At 41.3% G+C, this 23,983-nt stretch overlaps 1 protein-coding gene across 2 annotated transcripts in view; it reads right to left on the bottom strand.

The window, feature by feature from the left end:
- Positions 1 to 23,983, bottom strand: part of asic2 (acid-sensing (proton-gated) ion channel 2) — a 479,621-nt gene that overhangs the window by 170,728 nt on the left and 284,910 nt on the right. The window contains exon 1 of one of the 2 annotated variants that reach the window (XM_013135890.3): positions 9,276 to 11,609. The exons of the other annotated variant lie outside the window; for it this stretch is intronic. Within the exon in view, the coding sequence (XP_012991344.1) occupies positions 9,276 to 9,968 (693 nt within the window). The 5' untranslated portion in view covers positions 9,969 to 11,609. Of the gene's footprint in view, positions 1 to 9,275; positions 11,610 to 23,983 lie in introns of those variants that run through there. 2 annotated transcript variants of the gene reach the window in all.

Below are 23,983 nucleotides of genomic sequence, written 5' to 3'. Positions count from 1 at the left end.
CACAACATGCAGGCCAGTTTCTCAGGGCTATCTATGGCCAACACACACACACACACTACCATAACAACACCAAGTAAACATCTTATCTGACGGATCTTCAATGTTTAGTGTACTAAGGTTCAAGACAGATAGGTTTCAGATCTGAAATGTTCTAACTTGTTTTAAAATATAGCCACTGTAACATGCTGGTAAGACCTGAGGGTTGTAGCTTTAACTTTAGGCTTACGCCTACCTGAGGAGAGTGAGCATGGCAGCTTACAGTAGGTGTGACAGCTGTAGGTCCCTGTAAGGGCCTGGTTAGGTCTCTGGACACGTGGGCTGTCATCTGCTCCGGCTGGCTGGCAAGCTGAATGTCTGTGGTTTGGATTGGCAGCAGGGCTGAATGAGGGCAGTCATCAGAACAGTCAGACACAGCTAGGAGGCATTAGGCCCCGGGCTCCCTACCTTAGAGCACGTGCTTTTCCTGCATCTCGACTGATATGCCCACAACAATAAAGCGTGAGTTTCATATGGCTGGAGGGACGCTGCGGATATATGCTGAATGATCCTGAGTGGGCATTTGTGTCTGTGATTGGTGTCCACGTTAATGCAGCATGGTGGAGAGTGTGCGTTGTGCGTGTGTGATGGCACGCGTCTGCTATATCCGTAGGCGGAGCGATGGGCACGGGACGGGGAGTTGGTGTGGGAGAAAACAGACCGTAGGTCGTCTCTGTGTAGTTCACTCAACAGCTTGCTTCGATATCGGGTCTTGAAAGCTTAACCTCAGCTCAACGTTCAAGCATGTCATCTTTCAGAAAGTAGCGTGCATGAACATGTGAAGCCGGTCAAGCATGACTCTTGCTAGGGGTTCTGCAACAGAGATTACTGCAACTATGCTCACCACACCAAGCCGCCCCCACCATACTGCACTAAAGTGCTTTCAAAATGTCCATCTTCCTGCATCTGGATATGCTATACTGGTATTGTGTACATGAGGTAATAGTAATGCCTGTATATTAAATATTCATATCATCTAATTTTATGTTGTATGCTAACCAAGCCTTTGTATAGAATTGCATGTCAACTTTGGGCACATCACATTTAATCTGTCTTCATATGTTGTCTACCCAGCAATCTAAACTGAATAGCCAGATTGGGCATATATCCCTGTTCCACGCAAATCAGGAATGAATCCATCCAACGTCAATTCTATTCAATGATATTTAATGAGAAACCATTGGAATTTTAATTGGAGTTTCTTTCATCTTTTGAATTAACGGGAATTGAAATATAATTGGCCCAAACCCTGTTTAGTTAGTTGCAGTCAGTTTGTTCATTTGGATCCTACTGCTCCTGCCTGAGTGAAAGCTACTCTTCCTGGGTTCCACAGAAAATATAACCAATAACAAAACCATGATACACTGTAAGCCCACATAAGTATTATATAACAAAAATAGTTATAATAATCATAGCCAAACACCAACTAGGCAGGCATTGCCTATGCCCAGGGTCCCTTAACTCCAGGGTTCCTTACCCCTAGGATCCTAACCTCCAGGGTCCCTAAACTCCAGGGTCCCTTACCTCCTGGGCCCTTTACCTCCAGGGCCCTTTACCTCCAGGGTCCCTAGCCTCCAGTGTCCTTTACCTCCAGGGTCCTTTACCTCCAGTGTCCCCCACTGGTTTTGATTATCATTCTTCCTCAGAGGTCATATAAAAATAGCTAATTATAGGAAATTAGGAAATTATGCAACTGTAAAACATCACTTGTTTTCGAAAAAGTAAAACTATACTGCCTGGGAAGGTGCAGTCAAGACTGCCTGGGAAGGTGCATTGAGTGTTGCATGACAAAATTAATGAAATGTAATAACTATGTACTGTAAGTATTCGTTTACCTAAGTTCCATTTATATAATATGAATTAATAAATATATGACAGTCATTGTAACATACATGCAAACATCGATAAAATGTAAATGGAGGCAAATCATTTTTCAAGACACTGTGCAGGGAGCAGGGAGGTGGACCCCGTGATATCAGAGGACCGGATTTGAGCCTGGGCACGGCAGACAAAGGCCCTGCTCTGTTAATGAGATAGCTGTGAACGGGGGCTGAAGAGGCTCTTCCCCCCTTATTTATTCCAGACCAGATCAATAGTTTATGTTGTGCTGTACAGCTCCCCACTGAAAGGTCAATAACAAATGAGAGATGGAAAGCTGTGCTTTATTAACCACGTGGGTTTAAACTGCCATCGTTGGCTTTTGCTGGCCCCACAGTAATTGTACTGGATTTGAAGGCTGCTGAGTGTAGAGAGCTTAGTCCAAACAGGGTCAACTCAGTCACCTCAAACTGACATTACTGTATTTTCAAACTGAGGAATGAAAAACAGGCGTGGGAACCAACTATTGGAGGGAGATTTTTGGCCTATGAATAAACAGCATTGACAATAGGCTACATCAAATCAAAGGAAACCAACATTTACACAAAACAATATAAAACAATACAATTAATTTGAGCTTTGTGACATGGTGCATTATCCTGCTGGAAGTAACCATCAGAGGATGGGTACATGGTGGTCATAAAGGGATGGACATGGTCAGAAACAATGCTCAGGTAGGCCGTGGCATTTAAACAATGCCCAATTGGCACTAAGGGGCCTAAAGTGTGCCAAGAAAACATCCCACACACCATTACACCATTACAGCCACCTGCACAGTGGTAACAAGGCATGATGGATCCATGTTCTCATTCTGTTTACGCCAAATTCTGACTCTACCATCTGAATGTCTCAACAGAAATCGAGACTCATCAGACCAGGCCACATTCTTCCAATTTTGGTGAGCTTGTGCAAATTGTAGCCTCTTTTTCCTATTTGTAGTGGAGATGAGTGGTACCCGGTGGGGTCTTCTGCTGTTGTAGCCCATCCGCCTCAAGGTTATGCGTGTTGTGGCCCAACAAATGCTTTGCTGCATACCTCGGTTGTAACGAGTGGTTATTTCAGTCAAAGTTGCTCTTCTATCAGCTTGAATCTGTCGGCCCATTCTCCTCTGACCTCTAGCATCAACAAGGCATTTTCGCCCACAGGACTGCTGCATACTGGATGTTTTTTCCTTTTCACACCATTCTTTGTAAACCCTAGAAATGGTTGTGCGTGAAAATCCCAGTAACTGAGCAGATTGTGAAATACTCAGACCCGCCCGTCAGGCACTAACAACAATGCCACGCTCAAAATTGCTTAAATCACCTTTCTTTCCCATTCTGACATTCAGTTTGGAGTTCAGGAGATTGTCTTGACCAGGACCACACCCCTAAATGCATTGAAGCAACTGCCATGTGATTGGTTGATTAGATAATTGCATTCATGAGAAATTGAACAGGTGTTCCTAATAATCCTTTAGGTGAGTGTACACTCTACTATGTAAAAATAATTTCAAGTGGTTTGATTGAGGTTATACTTAGGGTTGCAATGCACAGTAAGCTTATTCAAGGTACTGTGAGAAAGAAAATGAGATTCAAAGGGTTTTGTGAATGCGGTTACTTTCTGATAATCCACTTAGTGAATGTGGGATTTCCTTTCACCCCCTCCAACACAGACCATTTTGAGGCACTGTGAGTAAACAATTTCCATAAGCTTATACAGCATACATTCAAGAAAAACTAAAGATGAATGGCATGCACTGAGAATAAAAGGAATTCACTATACTAATATCTCTAACTCAAACATCTAGACATTAGCACCTTCGCGTTGGGTTTAGACCGAAGGCCCCCTTTGGCAGGTGACCTCAGACCATCAGCCAATAAAACAAAAGGTAATTATGGGCCCTGGTTAACAAAAAGGAAAATAGAATTATGTGACTTGCCAGTGGCTGACTGACAGTTGTCCACATTTGGAATTGTAATAAGTGATTGTATCAGGCTCAATGGGTTGGCTGAGTTTAATATTCATAATTTGGCTAGGCATTCATATTCAAAGCCATGTGACAACACTGTTTGCAGTAATTGTAATTATAGGAATGACCAGTTTGTTGATGAGCATAAAGGATGAGAAAACCATAGAAAATCCAGGCTCGCCTATAATACACAGACTGTGGAGAAGTGTATATCCCAAGGTTAAAATCTCAAAGGGGTTATTTTCAAATCTTTCTCTGGTAAAATGTGCTTAAAAAAATACAGTGCCATCCAGAATCATTGTCCGCCTTGGTAATGAGTTAAATATAATTATTAACCTGATAATACTCACAATTATGAGCAAAATACAACCACCATTAAGTTAATTTAAAATGTAATTTAAAAAGTGCTGTCAAACTATTACAATCATTATTTTTTATAATCTTCCACATTTAATCACAATGAATTGCAATTTTAGAATGTGTTCAGAATGTGTTAGGAGAACACATACAGGAGATCTGATCCAACGCAGTATCTCTCCAGATGGCATTGTTTATTCACGGTAATAGATGGTGATACCCAGCGCTTGACATGGCCTGAAGTAAGTGCAGGAACTGCCAAACCGCACATAAGACTACGTTCATCAAAATGCATGTGTTAATAAGGCTTGTTCCAATAAGGCTTGGTTTTTTGCCTAAAAATCGAACTAGATTAGAAGTACCGGAACACCATTCTGAACCGTTACGGCCGCAGTCAAGCACTGGTTATACAGAGGGCATTCCTTATCTGCTATTTAAACTCGCCTTCGTCTAAAGAGCAAATAAACTTGAATTCAAGACACCACATCAACTTGATATTTTAACAGATTAATAACAGATTAATAAAACATGTTTACTTGCCAACAGATGACATTTGAAATGATACACCAACTCCCTTGTATTGTTGGCTTTAGCGGAAATATTATAGATTTTTTATTCCAAAGATATTTAATGAATATCACAATAAATTGATCCAGAAGCTGAATTCAATGCGTTAACATCTGACATCAGACAATCTGATTTGACTGGTTGAAAGACAAATGAGTGGAAAATTAAAAGAACTGGGCTGACTGTAAAATGTGTCACATCAATATGCTTGTAAAAATATGCATTATTAATACTCATTATCAAACGCCACTATATAGTACATAAACTCGTACAAGTCGGCGACTCTGACCTTAGCATTTCAATCGGTTGCTTCACTTGCTCTGAGACACTGAAGAAGTGTTTTCTTTTGCTCTGTTAGAGTTTCAGCCTTTGTGGGGCAATGGTACCAGTCCTTCAGGGGTGACAGTGGTCATTGCGAACAGAGAATCTTTAGGTCGAGCTGGGGTTCGGTTGGGGCGGTCGGAGCAAAGCTGCTACACTGGTGCCTGTTGGGCTCTGCCCAGTTGCTGAGGTTGCTGCAGAAGGGGAGGTCAAACAGGGGTGTGCGTAACGACTGTGAAATGGCTAGTCCGTTAGCATTGCGGACAGCGGAGGTAGCATTTCAATCGATTACATCACTTGCTCTGAAACACTCAAGCAGTTGTTTCCCCTGCTCAACAGGCTTTCGTGTGATATTGGTAAAGGCGCTCCGTGGGTGACGGCAGTCGTTGTGTTTAGAGGATCACTGGTTCCAATGCATTGTGGGGCAGCAGGAGGCAAAATGTTGCTCTGGCAATATTTGTACCACAGTGAAAATGTTAGCAACATTTTAAAAATAAATGATGGAGGATATTGTAGGTAGGGGTTCTTCTTCAAATGCAAACTGGGAACCAGAGCCCACCAACATATTGAAGGATCCTCCCAGAACCTCTGTAAGAGTGGTTCATTTTACATTCATGCAATAAAAAGTGGAATGTGTGAGATAATACGCTGCAGAATCATCCAGAAGTGAAATTTCTACTGTCCCAAATGACAGAGTATTCATCCTAAATTACAATGGCAGTTTTTTTTGTATGTTAACAGCTTGATGCAGGGGGATGAACTGCAATTCCCCTTAATTATATTATTATTCCACTTCAAAATGTTGCTAATGGATTAATTACATATGTATGAATATGAGGTGCAAAACAACAATCTGCCCTGCTTAAATAATTATAATTTCATATAACAGCAATATGTTTACTGTCAAAGTGTAATATTAGATGTAAAAAATACGAATGACTAATACTTAAGTATGGCTAGAGACTTCTTTACTCTTATTTCAATTGTTTACTAAAGCGCAGTTACATGGGGGGTTATTTTCACCCCTTTTGTGCTTACCGTTCATCCCCCAAAGTTGTCCTGTTGTTTAAATGTTTTGTAAGAGAGTAATTGGTTGTTAGCTTTTGCATAGCGATTACTTCCCGGTCCCTAAGAATGTTATATAATTCTCCAAAACACTCCAAAACAACGCATACAATGTTAGAATCCCATTCTGTCTTTACACCCATTAAAAGCTACCAATTATTTAAACAAAGCAGGTCCATTCAACCCGAAGACATAAGCTGAATTGGTTGAAATAGTCTTTGTCTGTGACTATACAAGATATACAAGAAAAACAAATAAAACAATTTTGGGTAAAAAAAAAGAAAAAGTTCAAAAACAGGGAAAAGTAAATTCCTTACAGCACTACTTTTACTTGAGTAAATGACAAGACTAGCAACAATGCTTTCACTCAAGTACAGATTTGCATAACTCTACCCACCAATGCACTTGTTTGTTTTTACATTTTGCGTCACCACTAGCCAAACTAATGCATATAAACGCTTATGAGGAAATTGCACTATATAATGAAACAAAAAGAAATGTTCCCTGTGTGAAGATACTGTATCCCTAAACAAAGATGCTTCCGGTTTCTTGTTTCCTGTTAAGAATGCTTGATTGTACAGCCATCTCCATCTCTAAATTCATCATCTGAGGTGATTCACCCAGAGGCTTAATATAGATATGTTATATACAGTAGATAATCGTTTAGCTCCTATGTCTGCAGGCAATTCTTTTATAGGGCATGATAAATAATAATATGGACAAGTGTTGCATTAATTGGGCCATAGGTCTGAGATGATTGTGGCTCAGTAAACCATGTCTGTTTAAATAGACAATGGTGTGGTTCCATTCAGTATAGATCTCTATCGGTGACATAATAGGTCTGAGAGTGAAATGGACCTCCATAAACTAGGGCAAACAGCTATGGATTTATTGATCAAGGAGCCATCCCGTATTTCCTATTCGCTGTGATAGATTTGACACAGGGGAGTCTGCCGCGGGAGGTTGAGCAGAAATATGGCCCCACCTTAAAACTCCCTACCATAATAACCCTTTTGCCTTTTTCTGCCCGTGTCCTCCTTGCTCTAATCCGTAAACTCAGTTCGTGTCCTGCTCTCCCTGTTTCCTCTCTCACTTTGCTTTGCAGTTCAAATGACTATTTGCACTGTTAATCCTGTCATAACCAACCTCCGTGTGAAGACAACCGCACGCATCTACAAATGCATGAACACGTACACACGCACACACACGCACGCATGAGCCATACATGCACACGCCGCACGCACACCACGCACGCTGTGCACACAGCACTTCAAACAATGCACGTTGACTGATCCTGTGGAGGCTAACTGCTTTTCACTGTTAATCAATGCCTTCCGTCTTTCTGTAGGGTCCTATGGTGGCAGTGCTGTAAATACAACGGTAATGAGTTAGCCTTCAGTTGTGATGCCGCGACAGGCTAATGAGAGGAGCACCGCGGACGGAGGAGAGATGGAGGAAGGCCTCACTCGGATCCAGCTGTCTGGGTGAGAATGCGACCAATCACGATACGACACACACAACCAATTGAGAAACACACAAGAAACACACGAGCGTCAGTACAGTACATGTCAACCACGCGTCATTGTAAAACACCGTCTATACAAACAAACAGGACCCCGATACAATCAACTTTACACACATCCAGCCACTGCGCAAAACAGAGAAAGGCTGAAGTACAGTAGAAACTTAACAATGCCTGCTGATTCATATCCACAGTAACTCATTGCACACATAGAAACCCAAGACAAACACTGACATCCAGAGAAAATTGGTTTGGGCACACCTATGTCCATTACTATGGCTGCAGTCCACACTGTGTACATTACCACTCAGCCACTGAACTTGAGAAGGACCCGTGGGGAGAATGTTAAATGAGGTGACGCGTGATCCAGTCAGGTTGAGTACCTCGCTTCAGATTGAGGTTAGCCTAAAACGTTATCACAGGGACTCGACCTGAGGGCATGTTTCTGATTAATTACTACATTTGTGTAACTGAGTGCTTCTTCGGTCCTCATCATCGATAGTGAAGGCTGATACCCTGGACAATTATAGCACTGGTGTTGCTTAATCAAACTCTGTGTTTAAAATGAAAAAAAGCCATCCATTTCTATCAGACCAAGGACATAGAAGTCTGACCATTGTAATAGTGGTGTACCATGCATGAATGAGTATGAGCAGTGTAAAATTGAAAATTTGAAATGGAAAATGTGTTTAAAAAACAACATGCAAATTGGGGTGAGTCGGCAGTTAAGAGCCTTAAGACGGCAAAAGCGGCAGTGTTCTAATAATTGAACAGTATTGCTGTAGACTCAATTACAGACAGACACAAATTTTCTCGCTTCATAAACACAGTAGTGCCACATTCATTTGACATTCCCTTTCTGTTCTTCAGTGAGTTTTATAGGCTCTGGGGCCAATGGAGGCAGATAAGAAGAAGAAAAAAAAGTTTCAAAGAGTGTTTGAGTCTTTGTGCCACCACACAGAAAACGCATGACACTGTCACAGCATCATGGGAAGGCCAGGCACACAAAGGCAGGGGGCGAGAGAGACAGTGGGAGGGAGAGAGACAAAAAGAGAGCATCAAAATGCAGATATAGTACAAATATTAGGCTGGAAACTGTGAAGAGATATTGTGCGCTCTGATACGAAGAGGCTTCGAGGCCAAAGGCTTCACAGGGCAAAACAACACGTCCCTACAGAGCTTTAACCCACAGAACGATCCACAGGCAATAAAAAGGCTGGGGGAAACTACAACAAACAAAGCTAATACTGGATACAGTTAGTAAATTCAAAGAAATTCTGGGTACGGTTTTTTGAAAATATTGAAGAAAGTTAGACAGTTAGGTTTTAGACAAAAATATATTAACTCAAAAGATAGGAGTTAAACTAAATATTGATCAACAAATAATAGCCTGCTGTGGTTCTGTACATCAATAACACAGCTAAATAAACTACTCAATGTTAGAAATGTATTTCAGGATAAACCACAGGAGAAGAGGAGGGCCAACAGGCAAAGTCAGGACAACAACCTGGGATGTTAAGCCCCCACACTGAAAATCACAAGTGTGTGAAAACGGGTTTAAAATGTGACGGAACTTACAGATGTGAAGTTCTGCGGACCGCACGGTTCTCCTCGGTACTTGCAGGAGAGAAGCATGTCATCGAGCTGATGGCTCAGCCTGTCCATAAACTCCATGTTGGTGCCTTCAAAATTCCTGGGGGGCAGGAACAGTCTAAAGTCTGACAGCTTGCTGAACCAGGCCTGACTGTCCTCCTGAAGAAGGTCCAGCACAATGGGCCTCACTGTCCGGTTGGCCAGCAGCAGGCCCAGCCAGTGACCGGCGAAATACAGGTCACTCTTGGTGAGTTTGTAAAGCCGGACAGGGTTGTTGTTGCAGATAGTGAGAGTGGGGAAGGGCAGCTCCTTGGCCCACTCTGTGTGGACCCGCGTGTACGTGGGGAAGGAGAGCCAGTGGAGCAGGCGGTTGGAGGACCAGGACAGAAGCAGGCCCAGTGAGGTGCACAAGGCCAGCAGCCAGAAGGCCCGATGGCCCAGGGAGCCACCGGGGACACACACATGCCTGAGGCCGTGCAGACGTGTCCTGGCCAGCAGAGTAGATGTGATTGAGGACGGGCCTGGCCTCGCAGGACGACGCGGGCGACCTCTCCTTACCACGACTGGGGATCCCCGCTGGAGACAGCGCCCCTCTAGAGCCATGGCTGCCCACAGCGCTCCTAGTGCCGCGGGAAAGGCTTCATCTCCCGGCCAGGCCTCAGGGGCCGGGGCCCACATGGAGCTCCAGGGCACCGATATACCCACTGATGTAACCTACACCTGAATGTGTGCTTATCTGGCCCGATGGCTTTGGCAGACTCTTTGCACACACTCCTCTCACTCTCACTCTCACACACACACACAAAACTCACAACCACTCCACTGCAGTGTCTTATTTGCTGTTGCTGGCGTCCTGTTTTACTCCTCCGCAACTTGTTACTCTACTTGTCCCTTAGTCCGTCTGCTTTCCTTGACCTGGGAGGGACCAACTCATGCAACCCGGCAGAAAAAAGACCTTCAACCATGCAAGTGTGCGCCGAGCTATGCAGCTTCTACATGAGCGAATTCAGCATCCGCCACAGTTTGTGTGATACAGAGCAAAAGCAAGAGCCCAGAACGAGAGAGATAGAGAGGGAAAGGGGTAAGACAAGGGAAAGAGAGGGGGAGGAGTGTCTTTGAGAAAAAGCGGCAAGATGAGCTTAGCGGAACAGACAGAATCAAAGAAAAGAGGATGAAGGAAGTGATGACAAGAGAGCAGTGAGTCTGGAGGCTGTTGTGGTTCTATCTGGTGCAGTCTGTCAAAGAAAGGCTCGTCCTGCCGGTTCGCTCTGCTCCTCCGGTGGTCGTCTCTCTGTCAACCGGCTGCTGACTGTTCGGACTTTGCCGTCACTCCACTCCACTCAGTGACGCTCAGCCCGGTTCAACCTGCTTCACGCTCCACCATCCCCTAGAGAAGAGGCTGCAAGTGTCTCCGTTCCACCGCTAACGCAAGCGGCCACGCATCTCTAATTGCCTTGGTTATTCTCTCGTGCTATTTTCTTCCTCCATCTCTCTCTCACATGTACCCTGTCGGCTCCTAGCCCTCCCCTTTTCCCATCTGTCACACTTGAACTCTGTCTTTTTCTCTCTTTTCCTCCTCTCTCTCTCTCTCTCGGGTGAAGGAGCATGTGTTGTGTCCTGCAGGTGACTACGCACGGCCAGCTCTCCCGTGTAGACACGCCACTCACTCCCAGACGCACACAAATACACTCGCAGAGTGAGAGGAGCACATGAATACACAAGCACACACGCACACACACACACAAACACTGCGTATCCCTGTGTGAGACCTGACCAGAGTGGATAGAAAATCTGTTCGGTCACGCTCAGTTCCCAGAATTTTCCCAGTCCCGGTCCTCTTGCTTTTCTTCCTTTTCTAAAAATACTTGTCTCTCCAAATCAAATTCATCAACTTGCCCTCATGCTCCTCCTCCTCTCTCAAGTCCAAAGCCTTCTCAGCTCCACCCCCAAATGGGTTTTCCTTCCTCCTCTTCTTCTTCGTTCCTCCACGCACACGTTCACTCTCTTCTCTCCGCTTGAAGGAGAGCGCTGGGGCTATGCACTTTTTGTCTCTCTCTCTTTCCTTCCTGTTTGCTCCCTTGATTCTATCACATCCTCATGCAGATACTGCCCTGTTCTCCTCAATATTCCTGTCTTTCTCCTGGTCAGGCAGGCTGTTCTTCTCAAACCATTTGTCCTTTCAGTGCTCCTTTTCTCTCTTCCTGCGCCACAGCTCTGTCCACCCAAACAGTGAGAGAGTGAGCGATAAGAGTATTTCAGTCTGAGAGCGTGAGCTCTCTCTCGCTCTCTTCCTCTCTCTCTTTCTTTCTCTCTCTATCTATTTTTCTTTCACTCTACATCCTTCGTTTATCTCTGTTTGTCTGCTTCTGCCACGACTTACTGCAACAGGAGCAGCGAAAGTGTGTGTTTAGGTGTGTTTAAGTGTTTGTGGGTGCATGCACATGTGCATGTGTGTGTGCCTGCACTCAGAGGGAAAAAAGCAAAATGCACCCTGCTGAATTATTGCTTTGCCTTTCCCTCTTTCAATCTCGTCTTCTCTATTTCTCTCTGTATTCTCTGACTTCCTGAAATACACACAGAAACAACCAGCCAGAATGTGAAATGGGACTGGCCCTTTAAATGAATATTCAGTGTGTTTTAGTAACTTGGATTATGTTGTCAACATTATGGGGAGGACACAAAGACACTGTCAAAATTATGCAGATAAAGAAAAAGGATGAATGTCGGATTGAATTAGAGTCGCTACTCATGATGAAGAAAATTGTCGAGACAAACAAGGAACTGAAGTACAGAATACAAAAGCTCTGTTTGACACCCAAGATACCAAGCCAATGCACATACCAAACCAAACATTGCACATGAAGCTTGTCATTGCCAACTAACGCTCTTGAGCTAAACCCATTACCACCACAGCAGATTGACAAAAAATGGACTTGTCTTCTAGAAGGGTGAGCTCAGATGTGCTCTCTGGTGAGATCCCTGGGGGGAATCTGTTCCCTTGACATTTATAAGCCATTTGCACCCACACATTTTCACACCATATAGTGGATGGTTTTAACAACTAATACAGCACACACGTAATGTGTGCCATTCAACTAAATTTAGGAACGCATGGAGAGCGTGGATAATGACAGGTTTTTGCAGTTGTCATGTCATGTCATTCTGAGGAAAGCATGTGACATGAGTTTAGTAGAAAATAGGAGATATCAGCATAATAAGTCAACAGCATTTGCTCACTCAGTGATTTGATTGGTCATCTAGGATAGTTTCAGCAACAGTACATTTAACAATCCATTCACACAAACTCATGTCTCATGCTCATGTCTCGTGCAGTTATAATGTCATAACAATTTAGTGAAAAAGCAAATGGGTTGTAGGGATCATTTACCCAATTACATGACATAATGACATAATGGTTCGTTGCCCTGTCGGCTGTCTATGTTCAATGCTTGAAACTGATCCATGCCTTGGTTCCCAGGCAGTATTCAAATTCTAGTGATTTACAATATCCGTGAAATCCTCTTATCTCTGAAACAAAGGCTTTTTGGAAAAAAACTAAATTATGTTCTGATTGACAAATAAACAATTATGAAACTTTGGAAGCAATTTGGGAAAAAAAATACATATCAACTAATGACATAGGCAAGAAGATTCCATCCAGTTTTTGCACATCATATCATCCAGAAGTATCTAAAACAGATTTTGAAGCTCAACAAAGGTACTTCTAAATAAAAATAAATAAAAAATGATTTGAAAATGTTTAAACAATGCTAATATCAGTATCAAAATAAATTTTACTTTTTGGAAACAGTGCCAAACACAAACAAGGCATGAATTGCTGTTAAACCTTGTTTGTGCACTTTTTACAGAATTAGAATGTGGAATCGTTTTTAAAAAGGTTTTTAACAGAGCACCCACTAGTCTTCTGCTAATGGCAAAGTCAAGCTTTTTTCCCCTTGTCTATGTGAAGGGACAATTTTTCTCTTTTTGCTTCTAGCAGTTCACAGCTTGGAGCCCAGCTCGGTAAACAGCAGTATTTCTGCGTCTCAAATGGCACCCAAATTTCTTTGGGGCCTTGGTCCAATGTGGCACTCTATATGAGGACTAGGGTGCAGTTTGGGATAAGCAGTACAGTACAGTAGGATCAGCCCTTTGTGTTGGCACTATGACTGATTTAAATCATTATCCAGCTGACCAAGAACTGGTAGGCCTATCTATCCTACACTTTTATGACTCACTGGGGTATAGTGAATAGTGTGTCTGTTATGGAAACACAAACAACTACAGAGAGAAAAAAATAGTCTAATTTGCAGCATTTCAACTTTGCGGGGGCTTGACTCACTTCGACCGGCTTGCAGTTGTGTCATTTTGCTTTGCTGTATGTGCTGTAATGCTAATGCTTTGTGACAGCTCCATGTGATTTGATTGCTAGAGACGTTGATAAAAAATAAAAATAAATAACACTGAGGGGTCACACGGATTCAGCCCACACACGCTTACAGACATCCTGCACACAGAGGACCTCACACTTATAAAATTCCAAATAACAATAATGTAAATTAAATTGTTAACATGAATAAGTAAAATACTGTAATGTTTAATGCATTTTTAACCTACCCCATAGAAACCAAAATGTTGCAAACATGCAAATGCACCCGTTTATTCTAATGCACAACCATGAAGCCTATGGCACAGAGCATAGCAAACCATTTCTAGCCTGAATTTGTCAGCATTATAATTAGCCAGAAGTGATGTTTAGTCCAGTGGTAGCCTAGCTAGCATCAGTACAGATGAAAACAGCTCAAGGGCTCATCATAAATATCCAATTAGTCAGCCTACACATCATCAGGGGAATCTGAGTCTAATCAGTGACATATCATTGAAACACCAGATTCAATCAAATTGAATCTATGAACAATGCTGTGAGCATCTACTGTAAATTAACCAGTCCATTAAGAAACTCTGCCCAACACTAAAAGACAGGACAATACTACAGTAATAATGACAAATATATGCATTAAAGTACAAACCACAATTATAATATTCCTAGACTCAATGTAGGCTCAGGAAAGTGAGACAAACATCAAAAACACACTTCCACACGTGTACAAACAGAGACACAAAATCAGACATCACAGATCCCTTCAATCAAGTACCACCACAGACAGCCAATTCAATGGATGATGCATTTTTTACAAAAACAATTTGCATCTCAAAATATGGCTTGATCGCTAATGCTTTGCTCCTTCTTAGACAGAGAAGCAAAGACACGGGAATCAGATGAAAGATGAGTTGATGCAGTACAGTAGGCTATATTCCCTGCAGTGTTGCCATCAATCAAATTGACAGTGAGAATTAAAGGGTAGGTAGCGTTCGTTTTTACTCGACTAAGCGACACCACGGTGTAATCAAACACTGATTTAGTTGTAATCACAATCTCATTCCCTATAACAAAAGTATTTGGGTATTTTTTGTATTTATTTTTATTTAGAATGCATTGTTGTTTCTTTCAGTCACATGGTCGCTCTGACAGTCTGGCGGGCAAAACATTGTTGAAACATGGCGTCCCACAGTGGGAATTCTATGGAGAAAGTGCACAAGCCGGTCAAATGTTCTGCTTTTACAGCCCATGAGTGTTTAGATCACCTCACAAATCATGAAAAATAAAGGGATGTAAACACACTGCAAGTCTTTGGCACCTGTCACCAAGATACATCCCTGCTCTAGCTGAACTTCGGGGAACGTGTACATACTGTATATACCTGCTGGATAAGGTTGCCACCTTCAGTGTGGAAAAATAAGGGACACCTTGCCAGCAGCCCCAAAAAGCGGTGGTCTGGTGGTCCTCCCTGATGAGATTTTGAGTGTCAGACACTTCATTTCCTGCATTCTGGTGAATTTTTATGCACCGATTTGTGCTTTTTATGCATCAGTTATGCATCCTCTGCTACTCTCAAAATTAGATTAGATTGGATTAGATTCAACTTTGTCATTGAACAGTATGGGTACAGTACAATGAAATGCAGTTAGCATCTAACCAGAAGTGCAAATAGAAGAGGGCAGGAAATGTACAAGTATTAAGTATAGAGATGGAAATAGAGTCAATAAGAGTAAAGAACCGTTGCATCAATTATATTAAGGATTAAAACATCAGATCATAGACATGGGCAAGAGGTTTGATCTTTCAAAACAAACTTTTTGGTATATTTGGAAGAAGCAAGAACCCACGCTCCTGTAAGGATGGGGTAGCCCTAGCCTTTTCTGTCACTGCTCCCATGCCATGGAATAGTCTCCCATCCCACATTCATCCCTGTTCCACCATTCACAAATTTAAAGACTTTTTTGTTTTAATCAGTTGTTGGTTTTATCCATTTCTCTTAAGTTCTTAATGTATTACTTTGATCTTGATTTGATAATTTTAGTTGTCTTAAGTGTTTTTCATTTTAGCCTTTCCCTCTAGGTATTATATGTACTATTAACGTTTGAACAGCGCCTTAAAATGACGTCTTAAATTAACACAGTTCATCAATAGAGACGCGTTTTTCTTACAGACTACATGTCCACAACACCCACATGACATCAACACGAAACGTCAACGTTAAGATGACACGTAAATGGCCTATAGATGACACGAACACGTCACGTGACAGTTTTACGAGTGAACTGATAATTTAAAATCTTAACATGAACGCGTCTCTACAATGCATCTCTATTACGCGTCTCTATAACATGTCTCTATAACGCTTCTCTACAACGTGTCTCTATAACCTGTTACGTGTCGTTTAAACAACATAGGTATTGTGCAGCTGTTGAATAAATTAATTGACACATTAAAAAATATATATATTACGCTCGATTACTCTATTTTCTGGCATAAAACCTTCTAGGAAAGACATGCTCTCATGGGACTGAGCAGGGCCTTTTTCAGTTTGGAATTTACAAATGGAAATAGTTGCGGAATCTTTTCTTTTTGTGTGTTTAATTTTCATTATTTCTATTGACAAATGATCTGTATCGGTTGCTACACTGTCAAATGATCTTGACGGCTTTATTTGTGTTGGGACTTGAATTGAGTCAATAGGATACTGCTGTAATCATTTCGACATCCATTAATACAACAACGTTCTGCTGTTGAGTGCAGATATTAGAAACCTATTCACCAATCACATAAAAAAACTGTGAGGTTGCGGGGTCACAGGTAGGTCACCTAAAGTTTATCCAGGGTTATGATGGTGTTAAAGTCTTCCTTGGGTTTTCGCACCTGTAAAGAAATAGTTGCTATTATAAATATATTCAAGTATGTGTGAAATGTTATTTTTATTGCCTTGTGCCAAGATGCCTGCATAACCACAGTGAATAGTTTGGGATTGCAATAGTTAACTTAAGGTCCATGGACTTAGACTGCAAGAAATATATTAGAACCCCGACATTCAGACCTTTATACAGTGGGGAGAACAAGTATTTGATACACTGCAGATATTGCAGGTTTTCCTACTTACAAAGCATGTAGAGGTCTGTAATTCTTATCATAGGTACACTTCAACTGTGAGAGACGGAATCTAAAAATTTTTAGACCTGCACAAGGCTGGGAAGGGCTACAGGACAATAGGCAAGCAGCTTGGTGAAAATGCAACAACTGTTGGTGCAAATATTAGAAAATGGAAGAAGTTGAAGATGATGGTCAATCTCCCTCGGTATTGGGGCTCCATGCATGATCTCACCTCGTGGGGCATCAACGATCATGAGTGTTACAAATCGGTGGTTTTATATAGTGGTCAAATAATGTAGAACACCAGATACTGACTGGTTTTCAGCCCCCTCCAGACCCCCCAAATACAGTGAAACTGCACATTTTAGGGTGGCTTTTTATTGTGGCCAGCCTAAGGCACACCTGTGCAATAATCATGCTGTCTAATCAGCATCTTGATAGGCCTTTTGTGTTCAACTAATGATAAATGGGGGCAAAAACAAAAGTGTTGCGTTTATAATTCTGTTCAGTTTATACATATATACACTTGCCTAAATAATTATTAGGAACACCTGTTCAGTTTCTCATTAATGCAATTATCTAATCAACCAATCACATGGCAGTTGCTTCAATGCATTTAGGGGTGTGGTCCTGGTCAAGACAATCTCCTGAACTCCAAACTGAATGTCAGAATGGGAAAAAAAGGTGATTTAAGCAATTTTGAGCATGGCATGGTTGTTGGTGCCAGATGGGCTGGTCGGAGTATTTCACAATCTGCTCAGTTACTGGGATTTTCACGCACAACCATTTCTAGGGTTTACAAAGAATGGTGTGAAAAGGAAAAAACATCCAGTATGCAGCAGTCCTGTGGGCGAAAATGCCTTGTTGATGCTAGAGGTCAGAGGAGAATGGGCCGACAGATTCAAGCTGATAGAAGAGCAACTTTGACTGAAATAACCACTCGTTACAACCGAGGTATGCAGCAAAGCATTTGTACAATTTGCACAAGCTCACCAAAATTGGATAGTTGAAGACTGGAAGAATGTTGCCTGGTCTGATGAGTCTCGATTTCTGTTGAGACATTCAGATGGTAGAGTCAGAATTTGGTGTAAACAGAATGAGAACATGGATCCATCATGCCTTGTTACCACTGTGCAGGCTGGTGGTGGTGGTGTAATGGTGTGGGGGATGTTTTCTTGGCACACTTTTGGCCCCTTAGTGCCAATTGGGCATTGTTTAAATGCCTAGGCCTACCTGAGCATTGTTTCTGACCATGTCCATTCCTTTATGACCACCATGTACCCATCCTCTGATGGCTACTTCCAGCAGGATAATGCACCATGTCACAAAACTCGAATCATTTCAAATTGGTTTCTTGAACATGACAATCAGTTCACTGTACTGAAATGGCCCCCACAGTCACCAGATCTCAACCCAATAGAGCATCTTTGGGATGTGGTGGAACGGGAGCTTCGTGCCCTGGATGTGCATCCCACAAATCTCCATCAACTACAAGATGCTATCCTATCAATATGGGCCAACATTTCTAAAGAATGCTTTCAGCACCTTGTTGAATCAATGCCAAGTAGAATTAAGGCAGTTCTGAAGGCGAAAGGGGGTCAAACACAGTATTAGTATGGTGTTCCTAATAATCCTTTAGGTGAGTGTATACACATTATAATGGTAGTAGTTGTATTATCTGTTAGCTATAATATTATTGAAAAACTACACTATAAGAGAATGTTTCCACTCGTTACACGCGGTACTTTTAATATAAACATCTTGTCTGTCCCAGTTGCTGTTTTTGATTGTAGATTTACAGCCGAGGGGGTGATTAAGGGATGATCAGGTGCGTAACCAGTTTAGAGATAAACGCGACGGTTCCTACTTTACACAGCTGCAGCGGTACACTTTCTATAAGTGTTTTCCAAGTTACTATAAACAGACAATTAGCAAAATTAGTCAATTTTAGATTTCCGTTTTTACAGCCAATATACGCAATTTATACGCTATAGTTAAATGCTGAGTGCTTAATATTTGAAAGCATGTGATTTGCAATTTCATAGCCCTTTATAGTAGAATATATTTTCTGTTTCTTTATTGGCTGTGTGTTGAAAGCCTACGTCCTTTGTTGTTCAAAGCAAGTAAATGTACTATTTTATTTTATATATTTTATAGGCTAAATGTTGTTTAAAATGCTGAGCATCTGATTTTCTTGGCAGCCGATAGTGTATCGAAAATGCTTTACTATCCTATTTCGTTGTCATATAAAATGATTGACTCCACCCACAAAAGTTTGACTCCACCTACATTGATCCTCACCCCGAATTGCACACTGCGGTAAGGGGTACTTGGGCTACTTTGAGATGGCAAATGTTAGCCATTAGCCATAAACTGCTGTTTGCAACTGTGTTCACCTAGTCTTCTGGATTATCTATTTTGGACTTCCCTACAACATGGAGAAGTTTTCACCAAATGTGGTGAATCCCCACACATTTGTGAAGCAGGTGTGACGCTGCCAACCTATATTGGGTATACAATATCTGTATCTGGAAATTGATGTCTTCATAAATACAAAAAAATACATTTTCAAAAAGACCCTTCTGGAGTCATCAAAACAGGGATGTTTTACCGTAATACATAGAGAAGGGGGAAAAAGGAGAGTTGGCTACACCTACAGGTGGGCTGTTCTAACAACCAACTTATTTATTAGATGAATCTTTCAGCTTGCTGTATTACCTGAGATCTCACTGAAACCTTTTCAGTGATGTTCTGAGAATGTAATTATTTGTGTAATCTGTGTGCTCTGTGTCATGTTCATCATCAACAGAGCAACATAGTAAACCCCTGATGTTTCTCACACTGGCTCTGGTAGCTTACTGAGCTCAACTCTTGATCATCGGATGAGCCCACTCTGTCAATCGGTAAGTCAATCTTCTTCTTAGCTCTCTGAAGGCAGATCTGTTGTTTTAATAGTAGTATTTGACTGTAAGTTGTAGGGAATAGGCTGTCCAGGTCACCTATATGATGTCATACTGCTTGTCAATCATTTCTGTCATGACTTTTGCAATCTTCCGAAATCTGATTGGGACTTTTGATGGGCATATTACTGCAAATCCATGTGTAACATATGGATAATGTTAAATATTACCTAGCCTTCAAGATCCAGTATAACTGAGTTGGAAAAGCATAATTTTTCCTACAAGCCAGGATGAAAGTATAAAAAAATATTTTCAATCACTACTTGCTCTGAATAAGAGTGTCTGCTTAATGACTTATATTTTAAATGTAAAGATGACAATAACTGCAATCCAGAGCTATCTTTTATTTTAAGGGAGGGTAAAACATTTATTTAGGTGTGTGTAGTAGAGCCTCCCATCCTCTGGCTTCAAACAGGGCTGATCTTATGCTGCCTATTATAATATATTGGCTGTTCCCTTGGTCAGTGAGCTCAGAGAGATCACTGCTGTCGTTATCACTACTAGTCGTTGTTTGGCGTTTTGGAATAATCAGCAGTTGGCTAGGTGATATTAGAGAAGATGGGTATTGGGTACTTTTTCAAATCACAGTCATAACCCTACTCAGTAGTTTGTACTCTCTGATTGGATTTTGTACTGCAGCCATCCTCATCACATATGCCATGGAGCGAGATCAGTATAATGACGAAGCTGTCAGGTATTGATCATACTCAACCTAGCCAAACCTTTCCTTGTGTGTTTGTTTCTCCTCTGGGAACATGGTGGTTTACTCTGGTGCAGAAATTATAGCTGTTACCAAATAAAACCATGAAACTACTTGTTTAGTGACATGTTTTCTGTTGTTGGGGTTCAATACTTCAGCAATTTAGGGGACCAAAACTGACTAAAAACAACTTATTAAAAAAGGAACCGGGTAAGGCCTTGTCAAGACACACCAATACTACTGGAAGAATATTCTATGGAAATAATAACAGAGGTCCTATTATATCTGGTGAAAATCAAACTCTTTATTCCACAGTAAGAAACTTATTCCACTGATCCACTAGCATGGTGGTAGTTGTTTGAATTTTTGCAGATGCTTTTTTGCCATCATTGAAGGATCCACAAATTCTGTTCTGTATTGAATAATTCTTAATGACAATGGAAGGCTATCCGTCAGTTAATTGAAGCTGAAATGCATTAGGGACATGCCTCTTCCAAAATGCATAAACCATTCTACATCAGTGTGGCTGAAAAGGAACAAATGTAACGATTTGGAATGGCCTAGTCAAAGCTTAACCCAATTTGAAATGTTGTAGCGAGACCTAAAAACAAGCAGTTTATTCATGAATCCACACCAGTTAAAAAGCTATTTTGCATGGAAGTGGGCTATAATTCCCTGATAGGGGCTGTATGAAACTAGTCAGCAACTGCAGAAAGCATTTGGTTGCAGTCAAAAAGTAGGTCAAGCAGTCATTGACTTTAAGCGGGCAATTACCTTTTCTCACAAGGGTGTTGGGTGTTCCATACCCTTTATTACTATAGCTGCGATAGCTGTTTATATACTGTTTGAGGAAGTTTGAATCCTGAGCTGACCGCCTCCAAATTGCTTGATTCAAATTTAACCAACATAAAAAAGCAACTGTAGTAAATATGGGGCTGCTGAGTGGAAAAGTGGTCTGTTGCCTCTAAGCAGAATTTTGTTCATGCAGCCTGTTTCTATGCTACCAAGGATGGACGGTTAGATGTTGCATAGGATTGTCTTGACATGTTTTGTGGGTCCTTGCTGTTGGTGTGGCACCTGCAATCCCAATCTTGGTTGTTGACCATGGAATGCAGTCACCGTGGATCGGTGAGCAGTTTTAAGTGGTAATAGTTTACACCGGCACCCATTTTGTTTATTAATATATTGATCTATTAGATAAATTGCTGTTATGCAGCATTTTAGTTACGGCACAAATACACAATGCTTGATTATTGTTGTGTAGCTTCTAGGTGATATTTCACAGGCCAACAGCAACTGTAAGCTTGTAGAAGCAAACAACTACCGAACAAAAATGTCATGACCTGCACTAAAGACAGCATTACAGCATTTTTAACTTAAGCTTCTCAGTAGTTATATGATGCCTTAATCTATTTAACATATTACTATGTTGAATACAAAGGCTTTTGAGGACAACCATTCACAGTCGCAACATGATTTTGCATAAAATATCTTGCTGCTACAACATTTATCATACATTTGGGAAAGTTATACATACAGGACTTTAAGAAAATAAAAGGATGAACCAAGCTAACCACTGGTGAAAAGAAGAAGATTTGAGCCGGGAGTGTGCCACTAGTTTAACAAAAGGAGAGACTTTATCAACAAGGATTTACTGGTCTCATTGCAAACTGTTGAGACAAAAACATGCCCCAAAAGTTACTGTTGCTACCATGTCATGTCAAAACCACTCGCTTTCAAATTCAAGATGTCATGGTAAACTGGGTATTATAGTGATTATACATTTAGATTATATACATATAAATGACATCACACATCCAGTCAAAAATGGGAGGTTTAAACAATAATAATTAAAAAAGTTGTAGACAATCCTTTGACGCGTACGATCACACCAGTGTGATCAGTCTAGAGTGGTCCCTGAACCGGTGTGATTAGAACGTATTGTTTAGAACGCACCATTAGCACGCCTAGCTACAAGTAACAATGGCTGGTCAGACCGCGCTGTTATTTACTCTCATTTAGCTCAAACAGTGTTTATAACTTTATTTCCTGATTGTAATTGTTTCAAGACCACACTATGAAATTAACCAGGTAGAAAGCATGTGTTTCTTACGTACCAACAGACAGCCAACACTAATACACAAAAAATAATTATATTAGCGACTACTATAGAGCATCTTAACATTTCCTGGAAAAGCTGACAAAACCATTGTTAAAACCTTCTAGAAGTTATGTTACCTGTTGTATGCTTTTTATATAGTTTATTCATTTTCACTGCACTGAATTACACAGGTCACGCTTTGTTAGGTAGCAGTTAGCTGACGCTTGCTAGCGGTTAGCTGACGTTTTCTAGCTAGCTACAGTTATACATCAACCAACTTTTCCAGCTCTTAGAATTCGAGTCAACGAGAGAAGCTTGCATTGCAATGTACAGGTGCTGGTCATAAAATTAGAATATAATAAAAAAGTTGATTTATATCAGTTATTCCATTCAAAAAGTGAAACTTTTTATATATTATATTATGTATATTATATTCATTCATTACACACAGACTGATATATTTCAAATGTTTATTTATTTTAATTGTGATGATTATAACTGACAACTAATGAAAATCCCAAATTCAGTATCTCAGAAAATCGAATATTAGTTAATAGAATATTAATTAAGACCAATACAAAAATACATATTTTTAGAAATGTTGGCCAACTGAAAAGTATGAACATGAAAAGTATGAGCATGTACAGCACTCAATACTTAGTTGGGGCTCCTTTTGCCTGAATTACTGCAGCAATGCGGCGTGGCATGGAGTCCATCAGTCTGTGGCACTGCTCTGGTGTAATGAGAGCCCAGGTTGCACTGATAGTGACCTTCAGCTCTTCTGTATTGTTGGGTCTGGCGTATCGCATCTTCCTCTTCACAATACCCCATAGAATTTCTATATGGTTAAGGTCAGGCGAGTTTGCTGGCCAATTAACAACAGGGATACCATGGTCCCTAAACCAGGTAGTGGTAGCTTTGGCACTGTGTGCAGGTGCCAAGTCCTGTTGGAAAATGAAATCCGCATCTCCATAAAGTTGGTCAGCAGCAGGAAGCATGAAGTCCTCTAAAACTTCCTGGATGGCTACGTTGACCTTGGACCTCAGAAAACACAGTGACCAACACCAGCAGATGACATGGCACCCCAAACCATCACTGACTAAGGAAATTTTACACTGGACTTCAAGCAACCTGTATGTAGTGTTCTCTCCTCTCCTCTCTTCCTCCAGACTCTGGGACCTTGATTTCCAAAGGAAAGGCAAAATGTACTTTCATCAGAGAACATAACTCAGCAGCAGTCCAGTCCTTTTTGTCTTTAGCCCAGGCGAGACGCTTCTGACGCTGTGTCTTGTTCAAGAGTGGCTTGACACAAGGAATGCGACAGCTGAAACCCATGTCTTGCATACATCTGTGCGTGGTGGTTCTTGAAGCTCTGACTCCAGCTGCAGTCCACTCTTTGTGAATCTCCCCCACATTTTTGAATGGGTTTTGTTTCACAATCCT

The sequence above is a fragment of the Esox lucius genome, chromosome 11, assembly GCF_011004845.1.
Source record: "Esox lucius isolate fEsoLuc1 chromosome 11, fEsoLuc1.pri, whole genome shotgun sequence".
Classification (NCBI taxonomy): Eukaryota; Metazoa; Chordata; class Actinopteri; order Esociformes; family Esocidae; genus Esox; species Esox lucius.
Note: the sequence above shows the minus strand (reverse complement) of the source record. Positions and strands in the feature narration are given on the sequence as shown.